This window comes from Babylonia areolata, chromosome 35 (assembly GCF_041734735.1).
Source record: "Babylonia areolata isolate BAREFJ2019XMU chromosome 35, ASM4173473v1, whole genome shotgun sequence".
NCBI classification, from domain to species: Eukaryota; Metazoa; Mollusca; class Gastropoda; order Neogastropoda; family Buccinidae; genus Babylonia; species Babylonia areolata.
Window position 1 is genome coordinate 10523421 of NC_134910.1, and position 16045 is coordinate 10539465.

The 16045-nt window shown below is 44.4% G+C and overlaps 1 protein-coding gene across 2 annotated transcripts in view; it reads left to right on the forward strand.

Moving 5' to 3' along the window:
- The window catches only part of LOC143278159 (ubiquitin carboxyl-terminal hydrolase 8-like), a 56587-nt gene that overhangs the window by 13561 nt on the left and 26981 nt on the right, over window positions 1–16045 (forward strand). For both annotated transcript variants that reach the window (XM_076583208.1, XM_076583209.1), the window contains exons 10-16: window positions 2014–2450; window positions 3083–3354; window positions 5943–5997; window positions 7549–7629; window positions 10393–10518; window positions 11699–11963; window positions 13203–13352. In XM_076583208.1, coding sequence (XP_076439323.1) covers window positions 2014–2450; window positions 3083–3354; window positions 5943–5997; window positions 7549–7629; window positions 10393–10518; window positions 11699–11963; window positions 13203–13352 — 1386 coding nt within the window. The remainder of the gene's footprint in view (window positions 1–2013; window positions 2451–3082; window positions 3355–5942; window positions 5998–7548; window positions 7630–10392; window positions 10519–11698; window positions 11964–13202; window positions 13353–16045) is intronic.

Genomic DNA, 16045 nt, shown 5'->3' on the forward strand with positions numbered 1-16045 from the left:
TACCCAGACACTCTAGACCTATTGATCATGAGGCCAGGGCAGTCACTTGGTCTCACATGATGGTACTCAGCTAATCGCATGCAAGTTAACATTGAAATAGCATTGAGTGGACCAATCAGCTTAATCGTAGCAGTTACGCCGTTTTGCAGGTAGGCCCAAGTGTTTTTATGCCTTGTAGATAAAATGTACATTTGCTGATGTGGCTTGGAGTCTGAGTGTTCCTACCAAATTCAAAATGTTCCTACAAAATTTGCCGATTGTTCCTACAAACACTTGGCAGGGGTTGGCATCTCTGTGCTTGTCTGTCTGGCTTAGTAATTTGTTGTGTTGTGTTTAGTTGTGTTGTATGTATAATGCATAATTTCTCTTTTGATTACACGTACTTAACCGTGACCCAACTAGTGCAGACTCCAGCAGGGGTCTGACATTCCTGTCCTGTGCAAACTACTATCCGCCTATGCGGAGAAAATGAAAGTATTTCTCTTTTTATCACAACAGCTTTTTTTGTGTGAAATTTGGGCTTCTCTCCCCAGGGAGAGCGCGTCGCCACACTACAGCGCCACCCATTTTTTTTTGTATTTTTTCCTTCGTGCAGTTTTATTTGTTTTTCCTATTGAAGTAGATTTTTCTATAGAATTTTGCCAGGAACGACCCTTTTGTTGCTGTGGGTTCTTTTATCTGCGTTAAATGCATGCTGCACGTGGGACCTCGGTTTATCGTCTCATCCGAATGACTAGCGTCCAGACCACCACTCAAGGTCTAGAGGAGGGGGAGAAAATATTGGCGGCTGAGCCGTGATTCGAACCAGCATGCTCAGATTCTCTCGCTTCCTAGGTGGACATGTTACCGCTAGGCTATCACTAGGCCAGTGTTTCTTGTATTGTATTGTATTCCATTGTACTACTTTTTGTCAGAACAGATTGCTCTGTGTGAAATTTGCGCTGCTGTCACCAGGAATACGGCATCGCTGCAGTGTAGTGCCGCCCTTTTTGTTTTTTTTTTAATACCTACTTGTGTATTTGTTTCTCCATCAAAGCGGATTTTTCTGTAGAATATTGCAAGGGTCAACCCGGTTCTATTATGCTCACTAAGTGCATGCTGCACACTGGACCTCAGGTTTATAGTCTCATCTGAATGACTAGCGTTCAGACCACCGCTCAAAGTCTAGTGGAGGGGGATGAAATAGTGGCGAGTGTGGGATTCAGTCCTGTGCACTCAGATTCTCTCGCTTCCTAGATGGATGCGTTACTCCTTGGCCACCAGAGCTCTAGTGTTTTGTAAGTTTGTAGTGTTTGTTCTGAGGCAGAAACTAGTCAGTTGACCCATCTGTATGCCCCGAGGCAAAATCAGCTTGGGTCAGTATGACCAATCTTTCTTGGTTTGGAATGTCAGTTTCAGTTTCAGTAGCTCAAGGAGGCGTCACTGTGTTCGGACAAATCCATATACGCTACACCACATCTGCCAAGCAGATGCCTGACCAGCAGCGTAACCCAACGCGCTTAGTCAGGCCTTGAGAAAAATAAAAAGGTGAATAAATAATAGATAAGCTTACATAAATAAAAAGATAAATAATAATTATAATATAAAAAAAGGTAGTAGTAGTAGTAGTAGTAGTAGTAGTAGTAGTAATAATAATAATAATAATAATAATAATAATAATAATAATAATAATAATAAAATAATAATAATAAATAAATAAATAAGACAACAATGATGATAAATAAGCAAATAAATATAAAACATGAAGACACACATTCACACATACACCCACACATGCATAACAGATATGCACAGATATATATGTGGTGTGTGTGTGTGTGTGTTGGAGCTCATGTACGTTTATATGTATTTGACTGTGCTTTCATATCTGGAGTGTCAGTATGACTTAATTTCAAAGACACTGTCACTTCCGTTTGCTTTTTCCTTTCTTGGGTAAAATGCTTCAGTCAGCACACTTGACAGACAGTGTCATCTTGTGTTACGGTCACACATGTGATGGTTGTCATTTGGCAGTGGACTTTGACTACCCTGAATTCGAAGAACCACAGACCTCCAAACCAGAGATGGTGGTGGATCAGACGGCCACAGCTGCAACAGCAAACAGCCACCAGCAGCAGCAGCAGACGTGGGATGAAACCAACGCCTCGGTTAGAACGGCAGCAGCGAACGCCTCAGCCGTCCCGCAGTTCAACCGAGCCCTCAAGCCCAGAGCGCCGACGACGGGGGGCGTGGGCATGGGCATGGGCGTGGGCATGGCGGATGCCATCATCGGCAAGACCAGCGAGCTGAACAACATGCGCAACGTGAATGTCATCTCCCGCAGCGAGGGCGTGGCCAGTGAAGGAGGGGGCGTGGCCAAGCTGAGCAATCACCTGTACCCCAGCTTCGTGGTGGCATCCGGCGGCAAGAAAGGGGAGAAAAACACCAACATTGCGGCAGAAGAGAGCAGAGTGAGTAAGGGGGTGGTGGGGGATGGGGTTGGTTGTGTGTGTGTGGGTGGGGGGAGTGTGGGGGGGAGTGGTTGCAGTTTTGTAAATCTGTGGTGCAGCTGTGTGGATAATTGCACATGTTCAGCTTTTTTTTTTCTTTTTTCTTGCTTTTTCTAATATTTAGGAAAAAAAGTTTTTTTGTGATTGTATTATTAAAAAAAAAGAAGTTTTTGTGGTTTACCTCTTGAGTGCCCCAAGGTGAAGAAAATCCATTCCCTTTGAGTATGCAAATAAAACAACAACCCCGCGCCCCACCCCCCACCCTCCCACACACACACACCCAACCCTTCTTCTTCTTCTTCTTGCTCGTCTTTGTCTTCTTCTTCTTTCTTTTTCTTTCTTTCTTCATGATGATGATGATGATGGTGATCTTCTGCTTCTTTTTTCTCTCACTTTCTTTCTTCTTCTTTCTCTTCCTCCTTCTTCTCCTTATTCTTTTTCATCTTCTTCTTCTTCTCATCATCATCATCATGATCTCCTTCTTCTTCACTCTTATCTTTATGATGATGATGACTAACATCCATCTTCTTCTTATCACAATCTTTATCATAACTACCACCGCCACTACTGAACTAATATAACGAATCGCGCAGGCCGCCGCCACCGCCACCGCCACCAACAAGAGGAGAACGCCAGATGACACACCCACCCCGCCCCCGCCCCCGCCCGCCCCCTCCCCGGCGCTGTCGACAACATCGCTGGAGGCTCAGGAGAAGGAGGAGGCGGCTGCCCGGGCCAAGCTGCGGGGCCTGGAGGAGAAGAGGAAGGCGGAGGAGAAGGCTCTGGCGGACATCATGCGTCAGAAACGACACATGGAGGAGGACCTGAAGGCCATGCAGAGGCTGGCCACCGAGGAGCGACAGGTGTAAGTGACGTGGTGGTGATGTCTTTTACCTGCTGGAGGTGTGTGTGGAGTGGGGGTGGTTTGGTGGTGGGGAGAGGGGGTGGGGGATAGGTGTGTGTGTGGGGGTGTGTGGGGGGGGTAGGGGGGAACACATGGAAGAAGACCTGAAGTCCATGCAGAGGCTGGCCACTGAGGAGCGACAGGTGTAAGTGATGTGGTGGTGGTGTCTTTTACCTGGTAGAGGTGTGTGTGGAGAGGGGGCGGTTTGGTGGTGGAGAGGGGGTGGGGGATAGGTGTGTGTGGCTTATATATTGCCATACGCCCATCTCAAATGGGGCTCACCGCGCTTTACAATAAGATATACAAATTCAAGACTAAGTGACATAAAAATATGTATAAAAGATAAAATAGAATAAAAATGAAATAAAATTAAATAGAATAAAATAAATAAATAGACATAGTCTCACATCACATTTGCTAAAATACATATTTCAGACTATCTCACATCAGGCTGGCTGAAGTCTACTTACTTCAAACTAAGTCACACACACACACACACACACACACACACACACATGTATACATACACACACACACAGACACACACACACACACACACACACACACACACACACACACACACACACACACACATACACACACACACACACACGCACATATATATATATATATATATATATATATATATATATATATATATATATATATATATATATATATATATTTATACACATACACACACACACATACACACACACACACACACACACACACACACACACACACACATACACACACACACACACACACACACACACATACATACATACATACATATGTATACATACACACACACAGACACACACACACACACACACACACACACACATATATATATATATATATATATATACACATACACACACACACACACACACACACACACACATATATATATATATATATATATATATATATATATATATATATACATACACACACACACACACACACACACACACACACACACATATATACATACATACACACACATACACATACATGGAAGTGTCTGTAGGAGCAAGAGGACTGACAGGGTGTGTGTAACTGCAGGAGCGATAGGAGTGTCTGCAAGAGCAGCAGGTGTCTGCAGGAAAGAAGTATGTGAGCATCTGCATGAGAGACAGTTGTGTCTTCCGAAGCAGTACATGTTTGGGTTCCTAGCAGTGGCAGGCATGAATAATAATAATAATAATAAAAATAATAAAGTAATAAAAATGTACATTTATATAGCGCCCTTTCTCTCTAAGAGCTCAGGGCGCTTTACATGAAAGAAAAATATTACAAGTAACATAAAACATTCATGACCACTCTTTCTCAAAACCCTCTCCCCCCTCCACCCCCCACTCATACTCTCCCTTTCCCACTCCACATACATCCAAAGTGAGCTGACATGGGTGGTGTTGGAGAACAAGGAAGCTGAGAGTACTTATAGATAGGGTTTTAAAAAGATGAGTTTTTAGTGATGAGCGAAAAGCAGAAATAGAATCAGATGCACGGATGTGATGAGGAAGGTTGTTCCAGATGTGAGGAGCAGCAAAGAAGAAAGAACGTTCACTATAGGTTCTTGTATTGACAGGAGGAAGTTTCAAAAGGTAACAGTCAAGAGTCTCTGCAGGAGGGACAGGTGCTAGTATTACTACAGCAGGAGCAACACACGTAAGAATCTGCAGCAGCAACAGTTTTTTTTGTTTTTTTTTTTAAAGAATCTTAGCCAGTACCCACATTTCTTATACTTCCTTTTTATTTTTCTCTCCATCAGATCTCCCCCTATTTTTGTGATGTGCAGCCACTAGAATGATTTTATGAATCAAGTTCTACTGTCAGTGGGTTTTTTTTTTGGTTTTTTTTTTGTTTTTTTTTTTTTACTCTACAGCGAAGCAGACAGGAACAAACAGCAGGAAGGAAGGAAGAGTCAGTGTGGTGTGTGATAATGCCACAGGTGTGTTTATGTTGACAGGAAGGAGGAAGAGTCAGTGTGGTGTGTGATAATGCCACAGGTGTGTTTATGTTGACAGGAAGCAGGAAGAGTCAGTGTGGTGTGTGATAATGCCACAGGTGTGTTTATGTTGACAGGAAGGAAGAGGCAGTGTGGTGTGTGGTAATGCCACAGGTGTGTTTATGTTGACAGGAAGGAAGAGGCAGTGTGGTGTGTGATAATGCCACAGGTGTGTTTATGTTGACAGGAAGGAAGAGGCAGTGTGGTGTGTGGTAATGCCACAGGTGTGTTTATGTTGACAGGAAGCATGAAGAGTCAGTGTGGTGTGTGATAATGCCACAGGTGTGTTTATGTTGACAGGAAGCATGAAGAGTCAGTGTGGTGTGTGATAATGCCACAGGTGTGTTTATGTTGACAGGAAGCATGAAGAGGCAGTGTGGTGTGTGGTAGTGCCACAGGTGTGTTTATGTTGACAGGAAGGAAGAGTCCGTGTGGTGTGTGATAATGCCACAGGTGTGTTTATGTTGACAGGAAGCATGAAGAGTCAGTGTGGTGTGTGGTAATGCCACAGGTGTGTTTATGTTGACAGGAAGGAAGCGCACGAGAAAACGGTGAAGGAGGAGGAAGCTGAGCGGAAGAGACAGGTAAATTTTTTAAATTTTCATTTTATTTATTTTCGCCGCCCCGTCATCTGGGCCATTTCAGTGGCACTACTCCCACGCCGGTCAATCCCAGTCCCCCCCCCCACCCCCTCTTACCCTGCAACACCCAGGCTATTCTGCCATTGTCCCGAGTGTTGGCAGTTCACAGGGAGTCATTGATGTAAGGTCGCCAGGAGGCCACACACCAGAGGAGACCCTGCACTGCTGCTGAGTGACTTCAGTGGTGTTCGGTAGTGCTTGTTAAGATTTAACTTACTTAGGACACCACCTACTAAGCCCCATACTGACGACAATAATGGCATAGTCGCGGAGTCAGACTGAGTGAGCGTCCCCCCCAGGGTGGAGACCGCCACCACGTCCCTCCAACAGCAGTCCCCCATGAATCCGCCAACACTGAAGACCTTGACAAGACTCACCCCAAGCACAGAAGTGGAGGTCACCATGACATCGTTCGTTCTTTAGTTTAACGTCTTTTCACTGTAAGTGATATTAGACGAACCATGATAGCAGGGCATGAAAGCCCACAGACTTTGGAACTTTTTTGTTGTTGTTTATATTGGTAATGAGGAGGAGGATGACAATGATTATGATGATGATGATGATGTTGCTGTGGAGGTCCATTTTTGTCTGGGACTACGTGACAAGGCTGTACTCGACGCTTCCTTTCATTATGATATCCCAGTGGCTACCAGGCCTGAGAGATACAGACACTTGCAGTGTTGGTCAGGTAATTAGAGCAACACACCCAAAGACGCATCCTTGAAGTGGATGATACCTGACTGTGTGGTCCGAGTCTCCACATATAAGCCTGGGTAGGAGCTGGTTGCGGGCCCAAAAACCCACCTCCAATTCAATTCAATTCAAAATACTTTATTATCTGCTTCAACCAAAAACAGAAAATTTTCTTTAGGCTCACCTAAAATAAAATGCCCGTCAGCAAAAAAAACACAAAAAACAAAACTGACACACCCTTCACTTCACCATCATGTACACATCAATTATTATGTAAAAAGAAAAGCATGTGGATAAGATACTATTACATTCAGAGTGCAACAACTATGTGTGTGTTGCGTGTGTGCCCGCGCGCGCGCGCACATGTGTACGTTTCAATCATTATAAAAAGAAGAGGCCAAACCCGTGTCCTCCCATCTGTCAGTCTGCGACGCTAACCACTTCGCCACGGCAGCTGGTTAAGTGCCTAGAACTTGGTCTCTGACAAAGGATAGCATTGTATAAGTATCTGTATCATCATCATCGTCACTAATGTTGGAAATAGGTCAGACAATAGATTCACACTGTTACATCATTATCAACACTGCTAATATTGGTAACTGGTCAGACAATAGATTCTTGCTGTTCATCAACACCACATGTTGGAAATAGGTCAGACAATAGATTCTCGCTGTTCATCAACACCACTAACGTTGGAAATTGGTCAGACAATACATTCACGCTGTTCATCAACACCACTAATGTTGGAAACCGGTCAGACGACATATTCACGCTGTTGTTTGCTTGCGGGACTTTGTGCAGGCGGAAGTGGAACGGCTGAGGCAGGAGAGAAAGAAGAAGGAACTGGAGGCGCAGAAGGAGAAAGACCGGCTGGACATTCTGGTCAGTGGCTTTGGCTGTTACCATGGTGATGAGTCACTGACGACAAAAGTTGTTGATAACATGGAGGTGTTTATAGAAAAGGTCAACATCTCCGTACTGGTTGATAACTGTGTCACGGCTTGGCTGTAACCGTGGTGATGAGTGATGACAAAAGTTGTTGATTACACATGAATTATTTATAGAAAAGGTCGTGATCTCCATAACTGGTTGTTAACTCTCTCCGGACGAAGGAATGCTCACGCATTCCTACACAAAACGTATTCGGATTCGGACGAAGGAATGGAATAGCATTCTCGGAAAGTAAAATTCCATCATGCGCTGTACACGTGATTTTGTGATTAGCCAAGCAGGTGCGCTATTCTGGGTCACTCCACAATCGATCAGTATGATTGGTCAGCCTGGGATGTGTGGCCTGTTTCGCACACACGCTGACAAAGTCACTGACCGGTCGTCTGCTCGCGTGCCAGCCTGTTAGCAAAGCGGGCTCTTCTCAGAATGTTGTGAAGAGAACAAGGCAGTGACGGCAACGTTTTAGGGTTGCCGAAGTACTTGAAATGCTACAAACTGAAGGGTCAGACATTGAAGAGGTGGATGATGACGAAGAAGAAAGCGAATTTAATGCAGAAAGCGAGCATGGGTATGGTGATTCGGGGTGAAAAATTGGCAGTATTTTCTACATATGGCAAAACTGTAAAAATAAGATGAGAAATTTGATATTTTTTTCTATGTAATAGCTCAACATGTAATAAACCAGTTCTGAAAGTTTCATTTTCTTACACAGTATTTTGTATTTTTTGTAATTTTTTTCCAAACCCTTACAAATGGGCCATCTGTGGGGAAAAGCAAGGGAGAAAACTTGTCGTCCCGAGTGAGTTAACTGTATCACACAACACTTGTGAACCTGTTACAACACAATGCAAAACGTCCACCACAGGTGTTCATCCCGAAGACCTTGCAGCTGACATTTACACCCAGTTTTGACTCTGTTACATGTAGATCCTGCAGTCACTCACTCTACATGTAACAGAGTGAAACACGTGCTCCTTGACTGTTGGGATCTGCATGACGTTAGACACAGACATTACACGGCGGTTTCTTTGAAGACCTTGTTTCGTGATGCCCCTCCGTGGGCGCTGATGGGCTTCTTGAAAGAAGTGAACATTTTTAACCAGATTTGAAGGTTTTAAACTATGGAAGGTTTTTTTAAACTTTGAGTGGAAAGCTTTAAGTGGTGACTTGTTTTTATTGTTTGCTTTTTACCCTTGTAGTAGGTATTAACGTGGCGATAGCCTTGAGATGGCCTTAGTGGTCGGCGAGGCTCTAAGCTCCATAATTTCATTTCACTCACTCACTCTTTTTTAACTCATTTAGTACTGCCAGTTAGCTCCCCTGACTTTCCACACAGACAACTCATTTGTATGGGTAAGAAATGAAATCGCCGAAAAAACAAATGTTGGAATTTGTAATGTCTAGTGGATATGCTTTAGTAACCTGACTGTAGCTTGATGGAGCCTTATGTACACGAAAGTGTCTTCACAAGTGACTGAGAGCGTTGATGTTTTTGACTTTTTGCATTCATTATCAGTTGTTTCGCTTGTCAGTTTAACGACTTCTCTTTTACGAAGTCCTTTAAGTAATTTCCTGTAATTGTATTTAGAAATTTTTTTCAAATTTCACCCTCATTTCACCCCTCATTTGCCCAGTTTCCCCCAACCCTCCATTCATTCACATCCCCCCACCCCTTCTAACCGATAATACTCAAATGTATTCATAAATACTTTAACTTCTTCTTCTTCTTCTGCGTTCACTCGTATGCACACGAGTGGGCTTTTACGTGCATGACTGTTTTTACCCGCGCCGTGATTCGAACCCGGGACCCTCAGATTGACAGTCCAACGCTTTAACCACTCGGCTATTGCGCCCGTCATAAATACTTTAACAAAATGTCTTCAATCATCGATATGTGTGACGGGACATTAAACAAAATTCCTCCCTCGGGCTCCTTCGTCTGAAATGGTTGTAAGCAGTAGGGCCTTGATCAGGGCTCTTTGTCCGGAGTGAGTGAGTTAACTCACTTTTCCACAAAACGTTTTTTTTTTTGGTGTCATATACTGTACCATGTCAAACTGATGCAAACTAGGCCTATCGGTTTGCTCTGCTTGGCCAACGCGATCAGCGTCTAAAGACGCCTCGTCGCGGTCCGTATCGGGAGGAATCATGAGCTCCGGGCCTGGGAGAGTCTCTTGCTGAGTCTCAATCCCAGCCTCATGATTCCTGCCTTCGTGGGATGGCATATGAGGCATGGTACCCGCGCTTGGGCACGCAGCGAAAATCTGATCCCCAACAGAGAAAGGAAAGACAGGAACGACTTAGAGAGACAGAGAAAAACGAACGATTCGAGGGGGCCGAGTCGAATCGAGTACACAGAATGTAAGAATACAAAAAACACAAGCCGCATGCAGCAAAATAAGGCCAAATGAATACGCTTAATAGCCAAAAAAAGTGTAAGACGAGACATAGCGTAAACCTGACAAGATGGCGTGGAGAGCCTTGGCCAAAGGAATGATTCAGCGCTTATAGCTTTTAGAGGCGTTTGATTGGCTAAGAGCGGACCAGGCAAGACGGCTCGTCTTTTCACTGTTAGCCGCGCGAAATTTGGCCAAGCAGAGCAAACCGATAGGCCTAGTTTGCATCAGTTTGACATGGTAAGTATATGTATCACCAAACATGGAGTATAATACAAACGCCTCCTTTTTCTTCCAGGCTAAAGAGAAGGAACTGCAGGATGCCAGAGTGGAGAGAGAGGAGGAGGAGGAGAGACGTCTCCTTGCCCAGCAACAGGCGGAGAAACTGCGACAGGAGACCGCAGAGAAGGCCAGACAGGAGTTGGTATGTGTGTGGGTGTGGGTGTACGTGGGTGAGGGAGTGTGAGTGTGTTAGGTGTGTGTGGGTCTGGGTGTGTGTTTGTGTTGTGTGGGTGTGGGAGTGTGTGTGTTGTGTTGTGTGTCTAGGTCTGGGTCTGGGGGTGTGTTTGTTTGTGTTTGTGTTGAGTGTGTGTGTGTGTGTGTGTGTGTGTGTGTGTTGAGTGTGTGTGTGTGGGTCTGTGTGTAGGTAGGGGGAGGGGTGTGGGAGTGGGGGGGTGAGTAATTTTTCTTATGCAAAATGTTTCTTTTGTTGAATTTTTCTCGCGATGTGTGTTGAGCATTATTCATTGTATTTTGATAAAAGTTGCAATAAACTTTTATTATTGTTGTTATTATTGTTATTATGATTATGATTAATATCATTATGTGTGTGTGTGTGTGTTAGTAGTAGTAGTAGTTGTGTAAGTAGTAGTACTAGTATTTGTATTATTAGTATTATTGTCATTATCATTATCAGTATTGGTAAAAGTAGTAGTAGCATTAGTATTATCATTAGTATTTGTATTATTGTCACTGTCATTATCATTACTGTTATTACACAATACATTCTCCAACACAATACAGTGCAATGCAGTGCTATACAAACCAGTATCACTATCAACAGCTCAAGGAGGCATCACTGCATCCGGACAAATCCATATATGCTACACCACATCTGCCAAGCAGATGCCTGACCAGCAGCGTAACCCAGCGCACTTGGTCAGGCTTTGAGAAATACAACACAATACAATACAATACCAGTATCAGTATCAATAGCTCAAGGAGGCATCACTGCATTCGGACAAATCCATATATACGCTACACCACATCTGCCAAGCAGATGCCTGACCAGCAGCATAACCCAGCGCACTTGGTCAGGCCTTGAGAAATACAACACAATACAATACAATACCAGTATCAGTATCAATAGCTCAAGGAGGCATCACTGCATTCGGACAAATCCATATATACGCTACACCACATCTGCCAAGCAGATGCCTGACCAGCAGCATAACCCAATGTGTTTAGTCTGGCATTGAGAAAAAAACAAAAACAAAAAAACAACAAAAAAAACAAACAATACAATCCAATACAGTACATCTTGATCCATCCATTTGGAAATTAAATCATTATTATTATTAAAAAAAAAAAAAAAACGACAACAGGAGAAGCAGGAGCAGGCAAAACTGGAAGCGGAGAAACAAGCCCAGCTGAAGCAAGCGGCCGTACGCAAAGCTGAGGAGGAGAAGAGGAGGATGGAGGAGGAGGAGAAGAAGAAGAAGGAGGAGGAGGAGAGAGCGAGGAAGGAGGAGGAGGAGAGGAGGAAGAGGAAGGAGAAGGAAGATGCGGAGGAGAGGGAGAGGAGGGCGGAAGAGGAGAGACGGTCTCAGGAGAAAGAGAATCAGGGAGACGCCATTCGGCAGGCACAGGGTGTGTTCTGTGTGTGTGTTTGTGCATGTGTGTGTGTGTGTGTGTGTGCTGTGTATGTGTGTATGTAGGTGTGTGTGTGTGTGAGTGTGTGTGTGTGTGCTGTGTGTGTGTGTGTGTGTGTGTGTGTGTATGTGTGTGTGTGTGTGTGTGAGTGAGTGTGTGTGTGTTTGTGTGTGTGTGTGTGCTGTGTATGTGTGTATGTATGTGTTTGTGTGTGAATGTGTGTGCGTGTGTTAGTGTTTATGTGTGTGTATGTATGTCTCTGTGTGTGTTTGAGATTGGGTGCTTGAGTCCGTATGTGCATGCGTGTGTTCAACAAACAAAAAAAGCATGCAGTGATTTTGAGATGCATACTTATGATTGTTAAAAAATTAAAAAAAAGTTTGCTGTTTAGCAATTTACACATTGAACACACAGGAAAAAATATCTGAAAGGGAGAACATCACTTATTCTTAGTTATAAATCAGGGTTCGAATTTAACTCTATTTTTTGAGTGCTAGTCGGGTGCCCAATTGTAGCAGAGGACACTTTACATTTCAATCAACCACATTCGAGCTTGCTTTCTCGGTGTGTCTTTTAATTAATTTTCTTTCGCCTCTATCAGTTTTTGAGTGCCAACTGAGCACTCTCGACAGAAAATTTGCAAGCCTGAGACAACTTTTCGTAGCATTTGCACCTGGGTACCCGCTAAATTTGAACTCTGTAAATGGTTCGTAACTGTCAGTGGTAGTAGTCGCAGTAGTAGTAGTAATTATGATTTGTGTTATTATTATTATTATTATCGTTATAATTACTGTTATCATTATTACTGTCATTGTTATTGCTGCTGGCTTTATTTATAAAGAAAGCATCCCGCTGTTGTGTGAATGAACAGAGTTGGTCGGCTTATAAAGAAAGCATTTATCTGTGTGAATGAACAGAGCCCGTTGGCTTATAAAGAAAGCATTCCATTGTGTGATGAACAGAGCCTGTTGGCTTATAAAGAAAGCATTCATCTGTGTGAACGAACAGATCCTGTTGGCTTATAAAGAAAGCATTCCATTGTGTGACAGAGCCTGTTGGCTTATAAAGAAAGCATTAAATCTCTGAACGAACAGACCCCGTTGGCTTATAAAGAAAGCATTCCATTGTGTGAACGAACAGAGCCCGTTGGCTTATATAAAGAAAGCATTCATCTGTGTGAACGAATATAGCCCGTTGGCTTGTATAAAGAAAGCATTCATCTGTGTGAACGAACAGAGCCCAAGATGATCCCGTCACCGTCGCTGCCTGCGGGCTGGGAGAAGCGACTGGACAACTCCACACGCCGCTACTACTACATCGACCACAACCGCGGCAAGACTCAGTGGGAACCCCCAACCATGACCACACAGCCACAGCATCGTAAAGGTAATGGGGGTTGGGGGGTGTATTTGTGATACTCTTTTTTTTTTTTTTTTTTTTTTTATCACAACAGACTTCTCTATGTGAAATTCGGGCTGGGGGGAGAGCCGTCTCACTACACTAACAGTGCCACCCTTTTTTTTTTTTTTTGTCTTCCTGCCTGCAGTTTTATTTGTTTTCCTATCAAAGTGGATTTTTCTACACAATTTTGCTAGGCGCAACCCTTTTGTTGCCATATGGGGGTGTAGGATTAGTGGTGTGTTGGGGAGGGATTGGGGGTGGTGGTGGAGGTGGTGGTGTAGGATTAGCGGTGTGTTGGGGAGGGGTGCGGGGTGGTGGTGGTGTAGGATTAGCGGTGTGTTGGGGAGGGATGGGGGGGTGGTGGTGGTGTAGGATTAGCAGTGTGTTGGGGAGGGATGGGGGTGGTGGTGTAGGATTAGCGGTGTGTTGGGGAGGGGTGGGGGGTGGTGGTGGTGTAGGATTAGCTGTGTGTTGGAGAGGGATGGGGTGGTGGTGGTGTAGGATTAGCTGTGTGTTGGAGAGGGATGGGGTGGTGGTGGTGTAGGATTAGGTGTGTGTGGGGGAGGAATGGGGGTGGCAGTGTAGGATTAGCCATGTGTTTGGGAGGGTGGGGAGGGTTGGGGGTTGGTGGTGTAGGATTAGTGGTGTCTTGCGGAGGGGGTAGGGTGGGTGGGGTTAGGAGGGATGAGGGGGTGATGTAGGATTAGCGGTGTTTCGGGAAGGGAGGGAGTGGTTGGGGTGGAATGGTAGGCGTGACAGCTGATGACCAAGGGTCATGGTTTGGTTGTGTGCTGTGGTGGTGGTTCTGCAGTGTCGCATTGCCCCAGTGTGTAGCGCTTTGATTTGTCTCTGCTCAAGATTCAGCGCTATATAAATACCATTATTATTATTATTATTAACGTGTTCGTTCCCGTGCTGCACTTTCTCACAGACTCGCAAGGACATGAAAACACGCCCCAGCTACAAAGGAGATATTTTTTCCATGATTAATTCTTCTCCTTGGGGTCAGGTACTAGTACTCCTGTACCAACTCATTCTTCTTCTTCTTCTGCATTCACTCGTATGCACACGAGTGGGCTTTTACGTGTATGACCGTTTTTACCCCGCCATGTAGGCAGCCATACTCAGTTTTTGGGGGTGTGCATGCTGGGTATGTTCTTGTTTCCATAACCTACCGAATGCTGACATGGATTACAGGATCTTTAACGTGCGTATTTGATCTTCTGCTTGCATATACACACGAAGGGAGTTCAGGCACTAGCAGGTCTGCACATATGTTGACCTGGGAGATCGTAAAAATCTCCACCCTTTACCCACCAGGCGCCGTCACCGTGATTCGAACCCGGGACCCTCAGATTGACAGTCCAACGCTTTAACCACTCGGCTATTGCGCCCGTCAATACAAACTCATTATTCTACTTTTGTTCATTCTTGCTTCGTTCACTTGACATTCTGAGCCGAACTGTTCAGGGATTCTGGTCAAATTGATAGCTCTCCATTGATTTTTTTACGTTTTTGTGAACTACTCAGTTATTTGCTGCAGTGGTCTTGTGTAGTTACTGGTCCAGGGGGGTTGTAACAGGCATAATGTTGTGGAGTATAAGGGGTACGTTTCTGTGTGTCCCAGCTTCTGATCGTTGAGGAATGTATGTGCAGAGAGATGCCAGCTGTACGATATCGCCATATTTTGTTACACTCGATCGCAGTTTGTTCCGACGTTGTTACGCCAACGTCAAAATTGTTCCGACGATTTCATTTTCGACTACACAGCATGGTCACATGCTTTCCTGTCATGATATTACCCAGACGCTCATGACCTATCGATTATGCGGCCAAGGCAGTCACAGCTAGGTTTCACGTGATGGTGTTCAGCTAATCGTGTGTGTGTGTGTTTACATTGAAACAACACTGAGCGGAGCAGTCCAGCTTAATCATAGTAGTTACACTGTGTATTTGTATTTGTATTTCTTTTTATCACAACAGATTTCTCTGTGTGAAATTCGGGCTGCTCTCCCCAGGGAGAGCACATCGCTATGCTACAGCGCCACCCATTTTTTTGGTATTTTTTCCTGTGTGCAGTTTTATTTGTTTTTCCTATCAAAGTGGATTTTTCTACAGAATTTTGCCAGGAACAACTCTTTTGTTGCCTTGGGTTCTTTTACATGCGCTAAGTGCATGCTGCACACGGGGCCTCGGTTTATCATCTCATCCGAATGACTAGCGTCCAGACCACCACTTAATGTCTAGTGAAGGGGGAGAAAATATTGGCGGCTGAGCCGTGATTCGAACCAGCATGCTCAGATTCAGTGTTACAGGTAGGCCCAATTGTTTGTTTGCCTTGTAGATAAAATGTATGTTTGCTGATGTGGCTCAGGGTTGGGGTGTTCCTGCCAAATTTCCTGATTGTTCAGACAAACACTTGACAGGGGTTGGCATCTCTGTATGTGATGTGTGTGAGGAATCTTCTTCTTCTTCTTCTTCTTTTGTGGGCTGCAACTCCCACGTTCACTTGTATGCACATGAGTGGGCTTTTATGTGCATGACCATTTTTACCCCGCCATGAAGGCAGCCATACTTGGGGTGCGCATGCCGGGTATGTTCTTGTTTCCATAACCCATCGAACACTGACTATGGATTACAGGATCTTTAATGTGCGTATTTGATCTCCTGCATGTGTA